The 23,943-nt window shown below is 30.4% G+C and overlaps 3 protein-coding genes across 8 annotated transcripts in view; 1 reads left to right on the plus strand and 2 right to left on the minus strand.

Annotated features, from left to right (window-relative positions):
• LOC123006850 (plexin-B) overlaps positions 1–18,437 on the minus strand; it is a 31,094-nt gene extending 12,657 nt beyond the window's left edge. For all 3 annotated transcript variants that reach the window (XM_044401705.1, XM_044401702.1, XM_044401704.1), the window contains exon 1: positions 17,966–18,437. The gene's annotated coding sequence lies outside the window, so the exon portion shown is untranslated. The remainder of the gene's footprint in view (positions 1–17,965) is intronic.
• Positions 18,438–18,599: 162 nt separating this feature from the next.
• On the plus strand, positions 18,600–20,066 carry LOC123006852 (nucleoside diphosphate-linked moiety X motif 19-like). 4 transcript variants are annotated; one of them, XM_044401708.1, is made up of 5 exons: positions 18,600–18,751; positions 18,837–19,283; positions 19,332–19,564; positions 19,614–19,821; positions 19,874–20,066. In XM_044401708.1, exons 2-5 carry the CDS (start codon positions 18,863–18,865, stop codon positions 20,059–20,061), a joined length of 1,050 nt encoding a protein of 349 aa, XP_044257643.1. In that variant the 5' UTR covers positions 18,600–18,751; positions 18,837–18,862; the 3' UTR covers positions 20,062–20,066. The 4 variants fall into 4 exon arrangements, with proteins under 4 accessions (XP_044257643.1, XP_044257644.1, XP_044257642.1 ...); XM_044401709.1 differs by having other exon boundaries at positions 18,626–18,751; positions 18,808–19,283; XM_044401710.1 differs by having other exon boundaries at positions 18,649–18,929; positions 18,983–19,283.
• A 68-nt stretch (positions 20,067–20,134) lies between these two features.
• On the minus strand, positions 20,135–23,608 carry LOC123006851 (FERM domain-containing protein 5). The gene is made up of 8 exons (XM_044401706.1): positions 23,342–23,608; positions 23,187–23,291; positions 22,695–23,126; positions 22,491–22,643; positions 22,357–22,445; positions 22,092–22,306; positions 21,411–21,596; positions 20,135–21,348 (listed from the first exon to the last, which is right to left on the minus strand). The coding sequence occupies exons 1-8, from the start codon at positions 23,435–23,437 to the stop codon at positions 20,918–20,920; spliced, it is 1,707 nt and encodes a 568-aa protein (XP_044257641.1). The 5' UTR covers positions 23,438–23,608; the 3' UTR covers positions 20,135–20,917.
• Between the last annotated feature and the right edge of the window lie 335 nt (positions 23,609–23,943).

The raw sequence follows: 23,943 nt of genomic DNA on the forward strand, positions 1-23,943 counted from the left end.
GACACCCGACAGATGACAACGAATTATGTAAATGACAACAATACTCAGATGACATATTTAGTAGTCCATTTTCATGAAATAGCACCCGAACGATACACCAGACAACACTTTCTTAAATTTATTTAACCTCGACCACATTTTCCCGAATCTCTATATGGTCCTCAGTGTTCGCATTTCAAACACAATTTAAAACTTTACCAACTTTATAAATTTAATTACGCCGTAAAATATTTTATTTCAAATTACCTAAATCTTCCCTTGAACAAATAGAATAATAGTGAGAAAATTAAAAACTCTTTCGCCATATTTTATTTACTGACAAAAATTGATTATTTTCGGAGCCTTTCAGTAAACAACACCCTGATATACGAGAGTTCAAACTTGATCTATTAGTTATAATATCACGTAACATAAAAACGTGCATCCCTCGATGGAAATAAATTGGAAAAATTAAATAAATAAACCCCGACCATATTAATTCGATTAGGTAAGGGGTATTAAAACTATTAAATTGTTTAATAAGTAAATACGTAAAAACGATCGCTCATCTCTTGATACATAAGCATTAAATCTTAATGAATTTAATTCAACGCTTCCTCTAAGGGTGTAAACGCAAACCGTGTTCAACTTGCATCGCTTTTTCTTTTATTATGTCAAATTAATTTCGTTCCGTAAGAGAAAACGAGAAAATTAATTTAAAAATGGAACGGCGACAGGTGACGCGGTGTAAAGCTCTTTTGGTTGGCGTTTTCGGATAATAAAACACGCCGCTTCGACCAAACAATTCATCAAATTCATTGCGTTCGTTAAATGCACCGTTAACAAGACGAGAACCGTTTCTGTCTGAATTTTATTTTTAGTCCGAAACCTATCACCACCGCATCCATCATCGCTCCGCTACATTAAAAAACTATACACTTTACACCAAGAATTCAAGTTAAGAGTAATTGAGGTGACTAACAAATGTATCTAGAAATATAGCTTCCGTTCAACGCAATGGTTGGGTGGGTGGTTTGGTTCGTTTTCGTTCCAATTTTATTTCAACCTCATAAAATCAACGACGACAGTGAAAGTGAAATGAGCTCCTTTAACAGATACACGATTTTAACAAAAATTGTTCAAAGCTGTAAAAGAACTCCATTCACAAAACTGAAATAAAGTTAGTCACGAAAGACGCTTATTTCACATTTAGACTCATTGTTGCATGTGGATAATACGAGTATTTCTATAAATCAAATCTTTCTCTTTCAAGACTCTTTACAAACTTTTTCTTATTATTCTTTACCATTTATGAGTGAATTCTAAATTTTACTTCTCACTCTATCTATTTATCTACCTTTTTATACATTTATTTAAAATATCAAAGTAAAGTAAAGCAGACAAATAAATTTTTTACATTTTTAGTATGACAGAATTTATGCTCTTTTCATATCAATTCCTACTTCGATCTAGCAATTTTTTTTGCAAAGACAATATGCAATAAATTTATTTTTCTCATTGCATTATCAATACTAAATTAACGATAAGACTAGACAAATATTTTATTTCCCTCTCTATTTGTTATAACTTATAACAAAAGCATATACAGGGGGTGTTCCGGCTAAACCCCATATTAAAAGTATTGAGAGTTCTAGCAAAAATAATTATCTGAATTTTGTAAATAGCCATAATCGGTTAGGTACTACTCAATGAAAATAGCGGCAAGATAGCGACACTTTCGGTTATACTTCGGTTATACCGGAAGTGGATATCAACTTCATGATTTTAAATAGAAAGCTATTGCGTTTTTGGATTACTCAGTTTTAAATCAGCCTTTCCTATACCTAAGTTCAACCGTTTTTTTTATACATATGTACTTTGGTTTGTCGCCATTGTGCAACTGTCGTCGTTTTGACATTTTCATAGAATATGAAATGCCGATTATTATTTTTCTGTACCTTTGGATTGATTAATCATTTCCATCGCCCTGCAATTAGGGTGGTTAACAATCAGCGGTTTTATTTCAATGCAACGTCCCTCCCTTTTTTTTGACGGGTGTATACTTTGCAAGAGAGAACAAAACCATTAATTATTGCGTGCAAAACGTCATAAGTTTTGTGTTCTTTTCACAATCGTACTGAATAAGTTTTGTATTTGCATGACAATGGAAGGGTATCTATATGATCGATGACACAAATTTCACAATTAATTGTCAAAAAGTCCATAATGTGATCGTTAAGAATACAAAAAAAGATTATTATTTCATGAATGAAGTAAGGAAGGAAATCAGCAAAAGCGACGTTTATAGGGTAAACACATAATTCAGAGCGTCACTCGACAAATTCGTAATATCTGAAACGCTATAAAGACGATGATTAAAGTAAAATGAAAATACGTACAAACAATATTGAACGTCATATACTCGAGCGAGTTCAAATCTAATATAATGAGAAGCTGGATATGTATTATGTGAGATTGTATGTGGTGAAGAATACAAAATCTTTTTATCAAAATCCTACTGTATAATTAATTGTGTCGATAAATAATAAGATTTTGTGTGGGATAGATGTTAAAAACATGGTGAAAAGAAGAATAAAGCCCTAGAGGCAGGACCGCATTTGTGCGTAAAGCCTGAAAGCTTTTACGATGTGTAGTAAAGTAGGTTATTTATTTAAGTTTTGTGAGTTTAATACGGTAATAGGAAACATTCAATAAAAATTTATTAAGAAATGAACGTCGGTTACGGTTGATAGTGTAATAGCTTCTTGTGTGGCAACGATGAGACAATAACGTATTTAAAATATTGCAGTTATGGTATGCATTTTAACGCTCTGGAATATTGCAAGAAGCATCCAGCAAAATGTTGATTGAAACAGAAACGTTTCTTTTACAGTTGCATCGAAAATATTAATAAAATTTTTCATAGTCAACTTTTATTGCAGCTATAATTTAATCTCATATTTTGCATCGCTCATGCATCTGTCGTATCACAATTGTTTACGAAAAACGAATAAAACAACGAGATTTCAACCCTTACTCTTCGCTTTTTCCTCAAATAAAACATATAAACAAAAAAATATAATCGACAAATAAAATTTTATTTTTCGCAATCCTACACTCATATGCATGCCATCATTAGAAATATATATATAATCGCCTCATTACCGACACAACTGCAAGATATATTACTCCAAGTGCTGACGACGCGGAGCGGCGTATAAAATAAAATTATATTACAATAATTCCTTCGTTCCATCTCGGCCAAATCAATTATACAACCAAAAGGCGAAATATTCCCGCTAATCTTCATTTGCCAATTCTAGGTCATGCCAAGTCACTTCTTTAAAGATATTTAACGATTAAAAAGAATTATCAACCCTATAAGTGACACTAGAAAGATGAAAAAAATAAACTCGTAAACCAAACTATGTATTACTACATCTACAGCAATATCATTTAATAAACAAAATTTTGACATTTCGAGTTTCACAGAGTTAACCGGTGCAAAAAAATACTACTAATAATTTTAATATCACATTAATTAATAGTAAACATTGTAAACATATTATAAATTTTCAACCTTTAATAAGCCTATAAAATGTACTTTCTCACTTAAATTTATACAATATTTTTTTTATAAATAGCAATATTTTAACAAAAAAAGTTTAAAAACCAAACAATTTCTTTTCTTATGTTTAAATCAAAAAGCATCAATCAGACCAAAGAACAAAAAATCTGAATGTCAAGAAATCAATCTACTGATTCCGAAATGTTATTAAAACAAAAGCACAAATTACAAAAAATACAGTTGTTGATTTTTATCAATGTTTACTTAAATTCTGAAAAAATGTTTAAGAAAACAATAAGAAAAATATCTGTGAATTGGTGCCCACATAATTAATCTCGAGACGTTATTTTTTTGTTTTGAAAAAGGTTGCATTCTACAATTCAATTTTCCTCTGTAATTCTTTTATTTGGTGTGATGACTGATTTTCGTATGTCACTTTTTAAACCATCTGATTACGTTGAAACATAGAACGTCATTTAGTGCACACACAGCTGGCAAATTATAATGTGATTATCTGTTAAAAATAACCAGCAAAAATCCAATTCTTAGCGCGAGAATAATAATATGTATAATGGCCAGCCCAAATAGTAGATATAAAAACATTAAAATTAGTTAGAACGAGAAAGAAAGCGGCCACATATCGATTTTTGCAAATAAAGATTACATGGTGTTTCGTGAAGAAGTTTTGAAAGTTTTAGTCGAGGCAATAACCAGTGAAAAATAAAACACTGTCGATATAATTAAATTGACTAGCTTTATCTCTGCTCATTCGTTTAAAAGATTTTTTCCCTCGAACGAATTCGAGTTTTCTAGCAAACTTATTTCGTAGCAATAAAAATTAAAGTAGAAATTTTAGAAAATAAACAGGAGAGCGGCGACTTATACAAAAGGTGTGTCATAACTCGCGCCCCAGAAAAAAAATTCAAGTATAAGATAAGATACCAGAAACATAGAGAAAAAGTTAAAAAATATATTTTTTCATAATTATTTAGTAAAGGTACAAAAATTTTGCCAATAAAAGCCAAAAATTACATTAAACAGAGTTACAATTTACGATACACCTTTCTTGTTTCCTCTTCTAATAATAGTCTATAACAAAAAAACTTGGAAAATTATTTTTTAAACAGAAATAAGTCAAAGTGCAAAATTTAAACTCTCATAACTTCGAAATTTTTACAGATAGATTTTTGTGTGAGCGCGACTTTCCGGACAGCTTTTGCCCAATCCCGGAAAAAATACAAGTCCAGATAGTAGGTAAACAGACTATTAATAAGATAAATGGGTGAGGGTTTTTTTTAACAAAAAATGATACATGGTATCGATAAAACAAAAATAATTTTTCTACACATCCCCATATTTGATTAAAAATCTGAGAGGGCTTAATTTAACGCATGAAGCACAAATATTATTAAACGAAAAACATTTACCGACCCTAAATTGAGGTTTGACCCTCAATTATCTAATTAAAAATTGTCGACTTACCTACACAACTTCATAAAATAAAACAAACTCGTATTATTATCATCACTTTTATCAAAATTCCAAATATAAGATGCACCAAAGTCTTATAATCTACACACAGGAAATTCGTCAATCGCAGACTTACGTTATTTAAATTTCAAGAGAAAGCAATTCTCTTGTTAAAACTAAACACAATAGATAACCTCTTTCTTAGTACGATATCTATTACAATTTTTCAATACATATGTAGTTAGTCACAGACGTACCAGATTTTGTTTATGCAAATACCATGTATTGATATCCCCAAGATAAGACAACACTTAACTATTCTATTTCTGCAATATTTCCAACTACATAACAATTTCATGCAAAATCAACTCATGTTTCATATTAAAGCGAGCTGCAAAAATAACGAAAAAATTTAGATCAACAAGAATATTGGCAATTTCATTATTTTGCCCAACTGTACTTATAAATATAAAACAACATTTACATTTTCAATAAACACATATTTCAATTATCGCCTATTAAATTTATGTCAATTTTCCAAAACAATTTTGTCTACAAAAAAATTATTATTTAATAATGAACTCCACAAAAAAACAGCTAAATTCGAAATCTTTAATTGCTTTAATTTGTTTAATGTATTTTTTATTTTCTTTGATTTATACATAAACAATATTAATAATTTTAACCGTTGTTGATATGTGCACCAGATAAAGACTATAAAAAAAGTTTCAAAATTTTTGGTAAAAGAATTGGAAATTTTGACACTAAAAATATCGGATTCGATTATTTTAAAATTATCCTAAAATAATAAGGACTCGTATAACAACTTTGAATAGATCAATTTAAAGTCTGCTGCCGATACCTAGAGTTATTATTGACAATTTTTTTAATAATTAACACCTGTATTACAATAAAGTTAGGGTTGCACCAAAACATAGTAAACAGATTTATGATTGAAGTAGAATTTATTATTTCGAGGAAAATTATTGAATACCGTCGTTGAACGATTTTTCCACCCCTCTTACCCTAAATTTGAATAAATCTAAATAAGAGGCTTAGGCGTTAAAATTGAGTAATTTATGCAAATCGTTCAGAACGTAATCAATGCTTATGTATTAGGTGGTAAATATTTCGAGTCCTCTGCTTTCTTAATCGGCAAACTTATTAGTCGTATGGATTTTCAGTTAAGTTTTTTTTTCCCAATAATTAGTTAAATACATATCGCTAATTAATTTTATAGTCCAGGTTACTATTACTTCTATTCATTTCCATCAAACACTCGGCATTCAAACAGTCAAATTACCAATTATTCCAAATTTATTTCTTACGGCTAAATGGTAGTCGTTACATAATTAGTTTCTATCCTTTTTTAGACATCTTTCATCATTAGGTGCATTTTTATAAAATTCGAAAAAACAAAAAATTTATCACTCCCCGAGGTATCCAAAAGAAAACTTCCCCGACACAAAACAAACGTTATTTAAATATGTAATCCCCAAATTTTGACACGAAAATATTTAATTCTATCACCGTATGTCACTTTGATTAATTAAACCCCTTTATTGCATATGAAAACCGAAAGACTCGTGAGTCCCATTTAATTCATCCGTTAAACGACCAAATAGACTTATTCGATACAGAACGGATAGAAAGCCGTCTGAACCAGGTGAATAAAAAGTATGGAACCAAACGTTTTTTGCTTAAACTATAAATTTTTTGAAAAAACTAATTGATGAACGAGAAAGTACTTTAAAGATGTGATGTTTTATCAAGAATAAAATTTTTCGAAATTTTCTTTTGTTTTTGAGTTCTACAAAAAAAATTTTTTTTTTTAAATAGCAGCCCACTATAAAACTATTTCTCATAGAGGTTATGATCTAAGGATTACAACTATCTACTTCATATTTAATTTTTTCAATTTTTTTTTTTACATAAATTGCAATTTTGACTAAAAAAATCACACAACTCAAAAACGAGACAAAATTTCGGTCTCAAAATACGATCCCAGTTTTTATATTACGTTAATTTATATTAATTATTATTTTCTGAAGGCAAATGATTTCAAAAAAAACCGCTTGGTTCCATACTTTATATTCACCCTGTATGTACGAGAGTATAAACCCCTTATATCCAACCAACTATTAAAATACTCCAAATCAAAACACCAACAACGTGAAACAAGAAACATAACAATAGCAGGTGGGCGGCAGAAAGTATTTCAACTAAGAATCAAAGATTAATAAAAGCTTAGGTTACAAAAACAATCCCACTTTTAGGAATCAAATGACCTACATACCTTTAACAGTGCTTTTTTTCGCGACGAAATAAATTATTTTGTGTGAAATTTGTTGATTTAAAAATAAATTATTCAATACTTCCAATACTAGTTTTTATTTTATTTATTTTCAGTTACTTTGTGACATTTCTGAAATCTGAAAAGAAATCAAGATTTTCATACAAAAAAATTTAGAGGATTTAAAATTTTAAGATGATAAATTAATAATTAATACTTTCCGGTTATATTAAATTAAGAAAGCCCAACTTATGTGTTCATTAATGTCATTTTACAAATTTATTGGAAAAAATTGCAAGTACCTATTAGTAATTAATAAAAGATAATTTAACTTTTGTTTTAATTTATACACTATGAGCTGGGGCTATACATACTGAACCGTAACTTATAGGTATAAACTGTTAAAATAAAAATAAAGCACCAGAATGGTGAGATAAAAATATCCGCATTTGTTAACAGATTTATATTTCAAAGCACTCAGTTTAAAGTATTTTTAAAATCAAAAAACACCAAAAACAAAGTTTAATGCCTTTTGAAAAATCACTGTAATTAATTCTTAAAATTTTATATTTATAACTTTAATTTAATTTTTAAATTTCTCGATTCACACGACAGATTTACACTATTTCCGAGAAAAAATCGATTGCGAGATAGTAAATTATAATAATGACATTATTACTACTTACATCTTACCTCTCTAATAAGTTAACTAAGATCAAAACCGACTTCTAGGAAAAGTTTTGCAAAGTTGATATCGGAAATTTTAATACCGCTTATGAGTACAAGTTGTTGGAAGTTCGAAAAATGTGACATCTACAAGTTGGTTCAAGTTTTTACTTTCGGTTAAAATTAAATTTCATGTAACTTATTAACTAGAACAAGCCGCAAGGCATTTGTTGAACTTGTAGATCTATTACCTGAGTGCATTTTTTTTTACTTTTAATTATAATAAAACCAATCTTTAATAACTGATAAAAGTTCAATCAGGATAAGTGTGAAAGAGTGACAATTCCTTTAAGCCCCACCCTATTTCAAAAACAATAATAGTAATATTTTCAACGGAAAAGCAATTGAATATAAACAATTATCATGCAAATTAATAAAAAACAAGATGGGGTCAAGTTGAATCTTGGCATTTTAGATAACCTTTATGTTATGACTGTTATGAGTTTGTCCGACATGTTTTATTATTTGTTAGGTATATGGTTGCTTATAATAGCTGTCTGCGACAATATCATTCAATTTTCCTTTAAATTTTTTTTAAATCAGTTAATTTTAATGGACTTTAAGCATCAGAGACAATTTCGTTAGGCTGTTGACTAGGATAGTTTGAAATAGATTAGATACCTACTTATAAGTGGCACGGTACATTAACTTTCATTGCTGTTGTTCTTTCTAGTTGATTGCAGCGGTAGGATATAAGCATTGAAAGTGAAGAGACAAATAAAACAAAACCACATTAATTCGACAATCTCTTTGAACAATTGACCGGACTAAAGGATGTTGTTAACATGTAGCAGGTGAAATAAAAGACAGAGTTAACAAAAGGAAAGTTCCATTTGCATGGACTCTCTGTAATCTAGATGTTAAATATGTAGGGTTATTGCGGAACAATGCGGCTAGCTTTAGGCCAAATTCAATTGAAGCGTAATTTTTCCATTAGAAAAATGTTTTTACTGATTTTCCTGCACTTTTCATAGTTCCAGCCAACTTCACCGGTTACTCGAGGTCGATGACATAACAATATTATTAAACTAACAAAATAACAAATGCTCGATGAAAAAGAACTACCGAATTTTACAAAACATAATCCCTGTATTATCAAACCCAAAACGAATGATAATTACAACCTGGAAAATTCTAAATGGATTTTAAACATTCTATTATAATTAGCAGAGAAGCTAAAATAATTCATTCAACAAATGAAAACATCTCGTATAGAGTTAATTGAAAGAGGCTTGCGTTACAAAGGAAGTAAAACAAAATATATTATTAAAATATTTCAACTAAAAAAAAAACTAAATGGTATATAACTTGATTTCGAGCACAGATTATAACACACTGACAAAACCGACGACAAAACATTCTATGATGATAAACTCTCACGAATAAGACCCATTTTCTATAATAGTGTAATTGCCAAACGTGATTAAAATGACAAATTGGCCTAAACAACAATAAACACCACATTGTTATAACAATCACTTTGGAAAGAAAAAATTTTTTCCATTCCAAGACAAGGAATTAATGTACCAGTTTTCGAACTGATTTTTCAATAAACCAAACCAATTTTTTAATTAATTTTGCACACGATAAAATCGCATAATATTCCTTCCGAAGGTCTAGAATCTAGATGCTGAGACTCGAAAATTTGTTTTCCACTTTTTGAGTATTTGTTGAGAATTTTTTTCAAAATTTGACATTATACCTACGGAGAGAATCTGTCGTGAAGCGTTTTTGGTATAAATTTCAAAAAACAATTTATCCGCATTTATAATAACTAAGGCTCTGATTATACCAGGTGAATAAAAAGTATGGAACCAAACGTTTTTCCCTTAACTATTTATTTTTTGGAAAAAGTAATTGATGAATGATAAAGTGCTATAAAAATGTGATGTTTTATCAAGAATAAAATTTTTCAAAATTTTCTTTTGTTTTTGAATTCTACAAAAAAAAAAATTTTTCAAATGGCAACCCACTATAAAACCATTTTTCTCGTAAAAAAGGATTACAACTATCTACTTTATAGTTAAATTTTTCAAAATTTTTTTTTACATAAATTGCAATTTTGACCAAAAAAAAATCGCATAATTCAAAAACAAAATAAAATTTCGTACTCAAAATACTATCACATTTTTTATATTACTTTAATTTTTATAAATTATTATTTTCTGGAGGCCAATGATTAAAAAAAAACCGCTTGGTTCCATATTTTATATTCACCCTGTATGTAAAATGCATATTTGTTATTAAGAGGTATGTCAACAAAATTGTAACTTTTCTTTGTAGGTATATCTAATGTTTTATGATTAATATAAGCCAAATAAAAAATGCATATTTTGCATATATTGGCAATAAGTAGATAATTGTAATCCCTTAGATCATGACCTTCATGAGAAAAATGTTTTTTTAGTGGGTTGCCATTTAAAAAAATAAATATTTTTGTAGAACTCAAAACCAAATAAAAATCTTGAATCTTTTTTTCTTGATAAAACATCACATTTTTATGATACTTTATAATTGATCAATTAGTTTTTCCAAAAAATAAATACTTTAAGCAAAAAACGGTTGGTTCCATACTTTCTATTCACCTGGTATAAAACGATTAAATCCATCTATGCGGATACGTAGTTGCCTGCAAATGAATTTTAACAAAATTGTTTAAGGTGAAGTGATCTGAAAAGTACAGATTTCTTAGAAATTAGAATTAGAATTACTAGGTTATTAAAATGGCTTGTCAGAGGCAAAACCAATTTTTTTATTCTCTTTTGTTCATCGTATGCAGTAAAATACAAAGTTTAGTGTACTCGAAGATAAAAATTTATCCCAACATTGATTGTTTATTGTTAAAAGTTTTGCATATTTGGCATATATTGGAGCATATTTCTTAATATCCTGTGCATATTTTTGTGAAAATACGTGCATATTTTACGAATTTTTCGTGCATATAATCCGAGCCTTAATAATAACAATAGGTTTGTAAGTATCAATTTAGATCCATATCATCAATAGATAAATGCAAATAACATAATATTGCAGTATGAGAGTGAGGAATACCTGTTGAGCTAATTTTGTGTCAATTAAATGGAACAATAATTAAAATGGATTATGAAGGGTTTGTTTCAGTGCGTATTGTATTGAAACGTTATCGAACATTGGAATCTGTATTCTGTTCGTTTAGTCAGTTTAGGGTAATGAAAAGGATGAGTTTGAGTCTAAGACACGATCAAAATTTTAATTATTAAAGCTGTCAGAAACAAACGTTTTGAAAGTGATTTAGTCGGAATAGCGACAAACAATTACCTCATAATATCATTTAAAAAGAATATAAAATGATTACACTTTAATGTATGTACATAAAAAACCGAATGTCAATAGAACGGTAGACGACAATTAAGAAAAATTACAAGACGAACAGGTCGATTAAAAGCTTTATTTCAACAGAACAATAGTCCTATTCAATAATCGCTGTAACGTCAAAAAAATTACATAATCAAAAAACACCATTATTCGATCTCAATTATTTAAACAGAAAAGCTTTACTGATTACTTCAAAATGTAGCATTGCTGACAGACAAAAGATAAATATTTTTTTAATCAATATCATCAGGCTAATCGGTATACGTGTGCCCGATTTAAAAAAATCATCAAATCTGTATCACCATTGTAGATAGGTACAAAAGAAAGGTTGAATTTCAGGCATTGGCTTCGAACAGGGTCAGGACCGAATTAAGTCCAAGCCACCCGAAAACATACAACCCCAATACAATAATTAAAAATACTGAACCCGAAAGTTTATCTATCGTCTCGAGTAAATTCTCACGTACCTACTCGTGAATAAATAAATTCCGTTCGTACGATTAAAATTATATTTCCTGTAAGCTTTGAAAAATTCTGGAATTTAATATGATGTGACTAGCTGCTTTTTGAGTTTGCTCTTAGCGCCTCGATAAAAGAATTCGTCTTTTGTTTGCATTATTCTTTCCTGTTTTTGTAGTGAAGTGTAACTACACTCCTTTCGTAAACTGACTATTAATAATAATTTTATTGATTCCTTAAACTAACTGAATGAAATATTAAACAACATAAATTATTACCAAGCTTTTACTTAATACGACTTTAAAAAGATTACCTACAAAATCAAATCACTGAACGGTATTATATAGAAATTCACACTTTTCATGAAATAGAAAAAAAAATCATTTCTAACTGTATTATCAAATATTAATTTGAGCGTAAAAAACGCCTTTAAAAGTTGTTATTACATATTTTTTCGATTTTAAGCTTGACTTCACTGGGAAAGTAAAACGAGAGGAGAATTGAGAATGCATCAGATTACTTTCATTTTTTTAATCGATTAAGTTGAAAAACTTGATGATGTGAAAGAAAAAGAGTATCTCGACGATTGTCCAATAAAATAATTAAATCGCTATTAAAACTGATAATGTAAAAACTTAAAAATAAATTCATTTATTTATAGAGTAATATACGTAATTATAATAAAATTAAAGTAAAAATGATTTTATTACTTCATAATTGTCTACGTCAGTTATTATAGGTCCTAAAGTTACAAGCAATATTAAAATATATAATAAAATTATAAAATATAAATACACAAACTAGAACGTTATTTTTTCCTGATGTGAACTATTTATCTTATCCTGGGAGCTTTTAATCCGAGAGGAAATTAATGATGAGTCTGAAAATCTGTTTATTCAGTTGCCCCCAATGTAGTGATTTTATTGAACGAAATTTTTCGGTAATTTAACCCTAGAAAAATTTGTATTGTTTCAATCCCCTTGTAGAAATTGTACAGAACAAAAACAGAAAGCGTACAGAATGATTTATTAATTAAAGACTCACTTTAATAAATTCAATGAAATTACTCAAGATTGTAAATGACGTAAACCCATTAGATGCAGTTATTGTGGAAATTTGATGCAACGTATTCATTGCGGTTGACTTACTAAGTCCATTCATGCCAATGACAAATCGCAAAATTTTAATCTTAACGTGCACGTACTATGTTTGATGTAATTATATTCACCATCGAGGACTTTTCTTATTATTTATTACCCCGTAAAATCCAGCTAAGAGCGTAGTCTACGACGAACAAAACACTCCCATTTAAACTAATGTATTTTTTTCGGTAAAGAAGAGCTCCTCTTGTAAGAAACAAGCAACGGTGGTTAGCGATATTAAAGCAATACGTCATTGTGAAGAGTTTTCGACGAAAAAAGAATATAAAACGCGAAACAACATCAAATCTCTCCCACATTCCAAATTTATTAACAAATTTCACACAAACAAAAAACTCTAATTACCCTACTAGGATTTGTGCTTCTTTTAAAACACATTCACGCTTTTTCACACCAAATCCTGAAAGCTCATTCACCGCTTTTATCACATCAGTTTTGACCGATAACAACTACTGTTTCGACCAATAATTTCGCTAATCGATTAAATAAGCCAAAATGATCCTTTTATGCCCAAAAAGAGGAACGAGAATTTTTTTTTCGCCGAGGATGAATCCTTTACAGCTTTATGCGTGTTGTTCAAAAAAAAATATACCGTTTCTGCTTTAACAATGGTTTATGGTAGCTTGTTTCAGTTTTCAAAAGCCCTGTTTGTTAAGAAATTTTGTCTAACAGGTGTTTTAAACTTTTCTTTTTTAATTTTGTATGTATGACCTCTTCTTAGTCTATTGTCAGAGACAACATTTACAAACTGATTTTTTTTCAGCTGTTAGTAAGTCGTGTGTAATTTTGTACATTTGTATAAGATCTTCACGATTCGTTTTATTTTTAATATGAACGAGGTTAATTCATGTAATCTGTAGTAGATTGGGCATTTTTTTCACTTAGTTTAACACGATAATCCTCCCGCAAAGCGATTACGTACAAGATCGGATCATGGCTTCTTTTTTACTTCGTTTAATGCTGACGTGTTGCATAAATTTCAAGTTAACCAAAGTAAGTAAAAAAGTATTAGTAAGAATTTATCGAAAATTTCAGGACACATGATAGGGACTGAATTATTCCTCTAACAAAAAGGCAATTTACACCTGTCTAATAGATCTAATAAAAAACAATAAGGTACATTAAATTTGAATCCAAATTATATATTATACCTTACTAAAACGTGATAGCTTGAACGCTCTCACACCCGTGTAAAACGTTAATTTAACCATCTTTGTCATGCGATAGCAATTGTTTTTTCCTGGAAATTGTTGGAAGCACTAAAAGTAGAAAACGGCAAAAGGTGGAGATTAAGTGAAAATAAAAAACAAAAATTCAATCATAATTCTACAAAGTGGTAAAGTTTCAGAGAGAACAAAAATCTAAAAGTGCCTAAATTAACGTTTTAAAAAAATCACTAAGAGTGCGTTGGATTTCAATCATTCAATCTGACAATGTCGCCCACACTCTTCAAAAAAATCAAATTTTTTTAGTCACATTAAGCTTTAATCTGCATTTTTTTTGAAACCCACTAAGAAAAAAATTGACGAAAGAGTCCCTTATCTAACATTATTTTTTCGTGGCTAATTGGAAAAATTAATTTAAATTCATTATTTTTGCGTTTTTTCAAGGCAAATTCGAATTATATTAAGACAGTTTTTTTTATGGCCAATCGGTGAGATTTTTGCATAATCTTAAATTTGATTGGTTGGACACATAAACGTTAATTAATTTTCTTTACTGTCAAATATCCAAACTGTCAAATTTTGACATTTTTGGAAGATTTACATAACACTGTGAATTAGGTTCATTTATTGTGTACTAAAATTTGTGTTTTGCTCTATTTTTGATTCAAAAATACCGATTCGAGTCGTTTTTAGCGGTTTTAGCCTTTATTTGGTAAATCTTTCAAAAAAAATTTCAAATGTTCAAAGTGCGCATAATTCGACAGATTGGTTCTTTATGTACGATCAATGCAAAATTTAGAACAATTTGAACCAATCAGGGCCGTAATGAACAATTTTCTGATTCAAAATAATCCAAAAACTCTTAAAGCAAGCAAATTGATAGATACTAATCTGGTCCATCGTCTAAAATTAATTAAGCGTGTCTCAAAAATATACCTTACTAAAACGTGACATGTAAAACGTTATTTAACTATCTTTGTCCCACAATAACAATTGTTTTTTTCCTGTTGAAAAATTTGGAAGCACTAAAAATAGAAAAGAAAAATTCAATCACAATTCTACAATAAAATTCTATCTACTACAATTAGTAAAGTTTTATAGAGAAAAAAAGGCCTAAAAGTTAAATCTGTGCGTTATGTTGTTTTCATAATATTGTTTACGTTAAGTCTGAAATTAACAAAAGATTCGGTAAACGTGCTCAAAGCAGAAAGGTAAAATCAGATTTATGCATCAAATCACATAAAACGTAATTTAAGAAAACTTAACCAATTACCATGCCATGTTTTTTTTGATTCGTTTTGTCACTTCCAAACAAAACAAAATTGTATTTACACACATGATGAGTTTTAAAATGTGAGATTTTCAACCTGGAAAATATTTAGGAACTAGTTTTTTCATCGTTTAGATTTTATCCAGTCGCATAACGAGGCTATACCATACCAATGACAAGATTCCCAATCTGCTGGTTCGTGAAAGGTTCCGATTCGGTTCGTCGATTATTATTCAACCGACGAAAATAGCAATAACAATTATAATTAATATGACCACATTTAAATAATGACTTTAGATTGAATTCCGAATATTGATTTTTCGGAGAAACGATCACCCGGAAAGTTAACTTTACATTCTTTGTAATATTTGCGTAGATAAGAGATAAGAACCAGTGTTATCAGGATGTGTCACGGCAAATATGCACATCCAACAAATCTACACATATCGAATAAAGTTTGTGTTGCAATTAAAGACGAGAGTGATTTAAAAGATCGATAAAATCACAACGTACAAACTTTACTAATTTAACAATACTATAGCAACAAAACCATAAAACGATGCTTCAATCAAGTCTGGTTTTAGTATCGACAAGGGATGAGTGTGCTCTTAGTCAGAGGATTTTAGTACATAAATGCAAGGTCTATAATCGGAAAACTGTCGACATGTTTATAACCGTCCTCAATGATAAAAAAGTACATAATTTCATAAACAATACCGCATTATTGAAGAGTAATGATGGTATTGGAAACAATGCAACATCGGAGTGAAATTTGCAACCGGTTTTTTTTTTCGCATGAACTTGATGTTAAACGGTTTTATTGAAATATTCTTAAATTAAATTACACCCTCTTATTATTTTGATTGATGTCTGAAAAGATAGTTTATTTGGTGATCACTGTAATAAACTCTCAAAAGTTAACAATGTTTGGAATTTCTTTTATAACGTTTTAATAAAAGTTGAAAATGATAAAGTTGAGTTTAAATTTCATTATAATTATACTGAAAAATTGTTTTAATCTTTTTTAATTACATCTCACGACCAGAATAAAACAAAAAAAACTTGTTTAAGATTTTCAAGCTAGTTGGAGACTGTCTTTGTGTAAATACTAAAGGTAAATGAATGTCATAAAAAAGTTGACCAGTAGAATTGAAAGATAATATGGTTTTTATTTGTAACATTGAGAGAATTATCTAATTATCTATATTCATCAAATTTTTCTTACCAAACCACTTATCATCGTATTAATGTAAAAGCTACCAGCCAAGCAACTTTCCCGCTTTAATTAAAAACATAAATACACCTACAACGGTTTATTTGTTTTTTTATTCATTTAAATCAACCCCTAAAACACCAAAGCTATTCATAACTCCAAATTATAACCAATAATATGTCGTGATAAAAACTTAAACTCATGAAAATAATGGCCAAAAGATGATAAAATTTCTTTTCGAAACTTTAACGCTAAATCTCAAGCGGTTCAACTTCTCAAAGTATTTCGATTTATGTCCCCCTGGAATCTTAAATAAATATGCCACCAGGGCATAATTTCACACGTTTGTTACAACATTGAAAATTTCATGGAAAAACCTCTAAATCAACACTAAACCAGATTTCCTTTTGTCAATCTTTAATAAACATTATCCACATCAATTTATGTGCATAACCGATACAATATCACACACCAATAGAAATTGAATTTTCTTCCTCCACACAATAATATTATATATTACTTATTTTCGCTCAATTCTACTAAAATATATAAATGTTTCTGGACGAATTTGGTAGCAAGAGTTATTTATTGGATGTGCTGTTTCATGGTGGCCAATAAGCCATAAAATTCGGTAATTAAAAAATTCTTAATCATGTTTGGTTAAATGGTAGCTTTTATCATCTATATTCTTAGAAAATTAATTTGTTCTGAATAGGAAAAAAACAACGCATTAGAATGCATAAAAATAATTATTAAATTTAGCTGAATATTTTGTTACCAAGAGGTATTTTCAGGCAAGATAAATAATTTTGTAGTAGCAGAAAAAAAAATAGGTGTATAAATATTTAGTTGAGATTATAAAGTACTTGTTAAAAATGTAAACATAAATAAGGAAACGTAAACAATGGTTGTCGGAAAAAACAATAAAATGAAAAATGTGGCCACCGAGTTAATATTACCTAATAATATCTTGACGAAAATAAAAAGAGGATTGATTGAATTAAATTGAGAGAACTTTGAATGGCAATTCGACGCTGGAAGTTTGTTTAAATGTATACCTATGCCAATTGCCAATAACCGTAGAAACACGTGAATCGGTTATAAAATGAAACTGTCTAGACCCTAGACAAAACATTTTTAAATAAAAGTAAAATTTCATTAGTCGTCTGAATTTGAAAAGAAATCAAATTTTAATTCGCAAGGTAGTTGAAAACATTTGATAGCACCTGACAAGATGATTAATGAGAAAAAAATCCACATTTGCAAAATGGGAATGATTCAAGCCGGGAGTTTTGAGGCAACTTTACCTTATTTCGGTATATGAAAGACCGATCGGTGGATATTTGGGTGCACAAAGGTCATAAATAGTTCCAGCAGCATCCAGAAAAGTCCCCGATTTATGTATAAAAACATCAGCAACACTTGTTTCTCTTGGTCCCCAGGTGAAGAAGACGTCGCCCCCCGACGAGAACACCTCGCAAATCAGTCCCCAAACCGGCACTCACCGTCTCTTCTTCCAGAACAACAACAAATCCAATGACCATCTACTCCATTTTGAAACCGTCTATGAAGAATGCATGAATCGCGAATTCTTTGTATTAAAACGGGTTTTACTCGCACTCATCTATTAACTTATTACTATTTCCAAGTCTTCTTCAGTCAGAAACAGCACTAAATTCAAATTTTGTCAAGGGAGTGTCTGTACACGTACAAAATATTCGATTTCCAAATTACATCGAAGCTGCAATGCAATTCAGTCACTACGGTGTTATACAAACTCAATCTAGTTCCTTACAATCTCGCAAGATGGTACTACTGCACAGGGCGCTGATCGACAACCCCGAGGTCCACAAACTCCGCCCCTAAGGTCACCGAATGTTTAGAATACCTGCTGCTGTAGCTCAAACACCGCAATTAACAGGCAACCAACAATACACCAATTATCATTTGTGCAAACAAAACTAATTTTGTTGCCACGTGGGACCAATTTCAATAATTTCACTCCACAAACAAACACATCAATACGATTAATTATCGCTAACACAGATAACTACTTATTGTTCAACTACTGTTTTACATAGACGGGAGTTTTGGTTGGTTTTGTTGTTTGTTATGTATTGTGCTATTTACGCATGGTGTACGTAAATAGCAATTTTTGATTATTTTATTTTTATTTAGATTTTTTCACATTCTTCTCGAGTGCCATGACTGCAAATTTGAAAATCTGGCGCGAATCTGCAAGTCTGATTTTAACGGCAAAAACAATTTTTGGTACGCCAAATTTCTATAATTATAAAATTGTGTGCCTAAAGCGCAGTTCTAAGTCGGGATTTATGCCAGACACTTATGTTTTTCCCGGAGGAAATCTATCCCCAAGTGACAGCAGTTTGGATTGGATAAAATTATACGAAAATTTTGGTTTTTGTAAACAATCATTTGATGATTTACAAGCCGCTGAAAATATCCCAAATGTATTAACACAGCACGAGACAAATTGCCTGCCAAAATATTTATCATTTAGAATATGTGCTATCAGGGAAACTTTTGAAGAATGTGGTATTTTGCTGGGTCGTCCGAAAATAAACTCAGCTGACACTACTGTTTCCAATTGGGCTTCATTTATCGGTAAAATCAGTGGTTTTAATTTTTTTTTATTACAAAACACAATTTTAGGGGGAAAGGAATTGATATTATGGCAACATAAAGTGCACGACGATTCGGAACAATTCCTAAAAATGTGTTCTCATTTCGAATTTTGTCCCGATGTTTGGGCGTTAAAAAACTGGAGTCATTGGATCACTCCACCCTCGTACTTGACGTCCAAATTTAATACAATATTTTTTCTAACAACTCTAAATCAAATTCCAACAGTGCATAAAGATGAAAGGGAAATTCAAGATTTAATGGTCTCTTTTAAAATTTATTGATCTCCTTAAAAGTTATTGTTTATTTTAGTGGACCACACCAGAGCAATGCATTGAGATGAATAACCAGCAGAAAGTATTATTGCCCGTGCCGCAGTTTTACGAAATGTCGCGGTTAAAAACCATATCGGATGTTGAATCCCTCTCAAAGTTTGCCACAGAGCGGGCCAAATTCGGATTTGAGACTTACTGGCCCAACAGAGTTAAAACAAACGAAGCGATGTACACTATTCTACCAGGTAGCAGCAAAATTTGCGTTTCCATAAAAATAAAAAATTAAAATTGTTTAAGGTGACGATTTATATAAGAAAAATGATGAAAATAACTCTGAGATCACCCATGTTGATCACCTTCCCGAATCTCGAACAAAAAACAGGATATTGCACAGGTCGAAATACTCCAATGTGATTGAAATTGAGAATTTTAAGCCAAAATGTAATCACATCGCACCATCAGCTTACTTCAATAAAGGATGTTAGTCATGGTTGTCTTATTTATTCAAGCGTAATGTTTGGTTACAGCGAATTTATGAAAGGATTAAGTAATGTCACTTTTGTTAATTGACTTAAGTTTATTTGGCGAAATGAATTACATTATAGAAAAATTTTATAAACTATATAACAAAAATATAAATGAAATAATAAAACGTATAAAAATATGTATATGTACGAACTAAGTGCTTCTGAATCTGTGGCCCCTTAAATTATTATACTTACATACTTATATAAAATTATATAATCTCGCTAAGCAAGTCTGTGTACACAAAATGTATAAAACAATCACAAATTGTTGGCATAAATAAGTAGCAATTATGATTTCGAGTATTTTATTTTCGTTTTCATAAATTCAACTGAAAAATAAATTTTGATTGCACTTCTTTGTACGATTATTTCTATTACTATAGCAGCAGATTGAAAAAAGATCACAGATTTCTTAAATTTAATTGCCAACAAAATACAGGTAGGTATTTATTTCTGCCCCAGTACTTTTGTATAAAAATTGTGCACAGTGTACATTTTTAATTACAATAATTTAAAACGAGAAAAATGAAGAATGTCAACAATAACGTTGAATCATCCTGAACGGAATGTCATATTTTAGTTCGTTTAACGAATGTTGTATCACAAAAACAGTGCATTTTGCTTAAAGCCATTAGAACACAAAAATGATTTTGTTATCAAAAAAATCGTAATCTATTCTAATGATTTAGTATTGCAGGAACTATTTTAATAATTGTATTCCTTACTCTATTTTGAACTAAACTAATCTGTTGCTACTTATCAAAGAGAATTTTTAAAGCTGAATTCGAAATTCAAAATGAGAGAATTTAAACAATCAGAAAAATATCGACATTTTACTTCGAAAATATTGTTTAATTGGTTCATAGAATTGGTATTTTAATGAAACCATTTCCGGAATATTCCTAAAGCTACCAAATAATTCACAATCAGTTTCTAACATTACAATTGCTGCAATTAGTACAAATATCGTAACAATAATGAATGTGGGTATGAACGCGCTCACTATGTTAAATTTTTTACTTTTCTTAATATTTGTTTGTACACTATGTGTAGTATTTGGCAGGCAAATTCGACCATCAACCTGAGAATGAGATAACGGAGTTTGGCTACGACTGGAGCGATGAGAGGGATTAGTAGTCTCGTAACCACGGTAACTATCAATTAACTGAGATTCGGATGATGAATGTTCGAATGAATCTCGAAAATAATAATCACTGAAACGATCCATCGAATCATCCTTTAATACTAAAAACAAAAACAAAAAAATTAACAACAACAACCAAACTTCCACCCAACCAAAATCCAACCTGTCGTTCGAAGTTTGGAAGCTCCCATCGCCTCCTGATCTTCTGAAACAGTTTCTAAGGCAGCAACATCGCCGTAAGCTTGAGATGGATTTCCGTCTAATCCTGACAGCAACCCTGTACTATTACTAGACTCCATTCTGGACCCTCCAGCATCTGAATGACTTGACCTCGGCAGACTACTATAACCTATAAGAAAAAAAGAAGAAAAAAAAACAGCTACACCTATTGTTCGGTTCGTATAGTATACAGGTGCGCCAGAACTCGCGCCCCAGAGAAAGATATATAAGGTAAGATACCAGGAACATGGAAAAAATGTTAAAAAAATTTTATATATAAAAATTTCGAAATTATGACGGTTTAAAGTTTGCACTTTGTTGGAAAAATAATTTTCCAAGTTGTTTTGCTTTTGTGTCCTAAATTGTAACTCTGTTCAATGTTATTTGTGGCTTTTATTAGCAAAATTTTTGTCCCTTTACTAAATAATTGTAAAAAACATATACAAGATCATCAGTATCCTTAAATAGATATAAAAAATGTCAAATGTCAAAAAATAAATGTCAAAATTTTTTGACAGATAGAATTTTTTAAACATTTTTTCCATGTTCCTGGTATCTTACCTTACTTGAAAATTTTCTCTGGGGCTCGAGTTCTGGCGCACCTGTATATAAAACACCTAAATACCTAAATGAGGTTGAAGGGGAGTTGAAGGAGTTGCAGGTACACTAGAGGCTTTACGTCTCAAACTCGACGTGCGTTGAATACTTGGTTCTTCTCGTGTTGGTGAACCACTATCTTCCAGGATTTCCTTTTCAGTACGCCCTGTATATTTGAACTTTGTACCCCATGAAAAAAAACCACCACCAGTCACAGTCGGAGCGTCCGAACTCGCCGGCAAGCTAACAACAACCAAATTTTATATAACCATTTTTACAAAATTAAAACTTACGTGAAAAATAGCATTTGCTCGACTGCACATTTCCAAACATGGCGACAGGCGGCGCCGGTGAGGCATTTAAAACCAACCGTATGCTTTTTCTACACTCTCATTTAGTAACTTTTTTTACAATTAAACATACTCACATCATTATAATTTAGGTGGATTATAAACATTTTTCCCTCATAGTTGATTTTCTGAATGTCCGGCCACCGGAAATGGTGCGTTTTTCTACTACCCTGAATTGTCAAAATTCCAGCATAGTTTATGCCTAAATACAGCTGAGCCCCTTTATGGTCCTAAAAAAAAATAATAAATGCGAGTTTAATTTAAAATGGTGAACTATTAACCTTGACTGGGTGCAGATCAACTCCGTAGGTGTCTAGTTGAGAGGCAAGTTTGAGGAAAGTGTTTTCCACTTGTGAAGAACTTTGGCCTTTGAGTTGCTTCTGATGAATTTCCATTGATTTTTCCTCTATGATTTCAGTCTGTTTGAGTAGTATTTTTAATTCGCTCATATAATTTCCCACGTGAATTTCTGGGTCATAATCGCCCAATTCACCTTGTAAGATGAGAGCTGCCAACATTGCGGCTTCATTCGTGGCGCAATATAATCGTCCATGTAGTAGATCTCTTTTTAATTGCAAAAATATTTGGTAACGTGTTATTTCTTCTTTAAGGCGAAATGGATCAGGAGGATAAAATTTAACACGAAAACTAAATAAAACCGGATCCAAGTCTTTGACTTGTTTACAAATTGATTTTCCTAAGTCCAGCCAATGCTACGAACATGATGTTTAGTTTGTTAGTTAAGATTTACTTAATTATTATCAATGACTTACTCTTTGGTCTTGAATATCAACATAGCGAAGTCCTAAGTAGTCTTGTTCTACTAAATTCAACTGTTGACATACATATTCCAACAAGTATTTACCCTTATGGTGGGGCTATAATTTTAAATGTAAGTTAAATACTAATTAATAAATTATTTATTTACCTTATATTCACATTCTAGGATTTCCGTATCTTCCAATAATCGCACCGTGCATTTGTAAACAATATTACTGTCATGTTTTGAACCAAACTTTAACATTTTCCACTTTTAACATATGTCTAGTTCATTTATAACTTGTAACTTTTTATAAAATTTATAATTTCATTTTACAACAGACAATTATTTATATTAATAAAATAAGAAACAGCATTTGACACATATTTTTGACAGAAGGTTGAATACTGGGTGAAGCGGTGAAGCTGCTATGTGGTGAAGTATGACGTTGATGAAGTTAGCTGCACATGAACAACATCGAAAATTCCCACAACGAATTACTTTACATCGAAAAACATTGGGCTTAAAATTACAAAACCGATTTTTATCCAAAAACAAAAAATACAATTTTTATTTACTTTCCTAAAACAATCAACAAATCTACATTATTTCTCTTCCACTACAAATTCCATTCATTTTGGCGCATCGTTCAACTGTTGGGCGGAGTCACATTAGTGAGAATATTTCCGTTAACCAACTTTCTACATTACATTCATTCTCTGTTGTTCTGTGTACATCACAAAATACCCCAATTCGCAGTTTCGCAAAAA

Source organism: Tribolium madens, unplaced genomic scaffold (assembly GCF_015345945.1).
Source record: "Tribolium madens isolate multiple individuals breed KSU strain unplaced genomic scaffold, Tmad_KSU_1.1 Scaffold_2;HRSCAF=44;Tcas5.2_LGX, whole genome shotgun sequence".
Lineage (NCBI taxonomy): Eukaryota > Metazoa > Arthropoda > Insecta > Coleoptera > Tenebrionidae > Tribolium > Tribolium madens.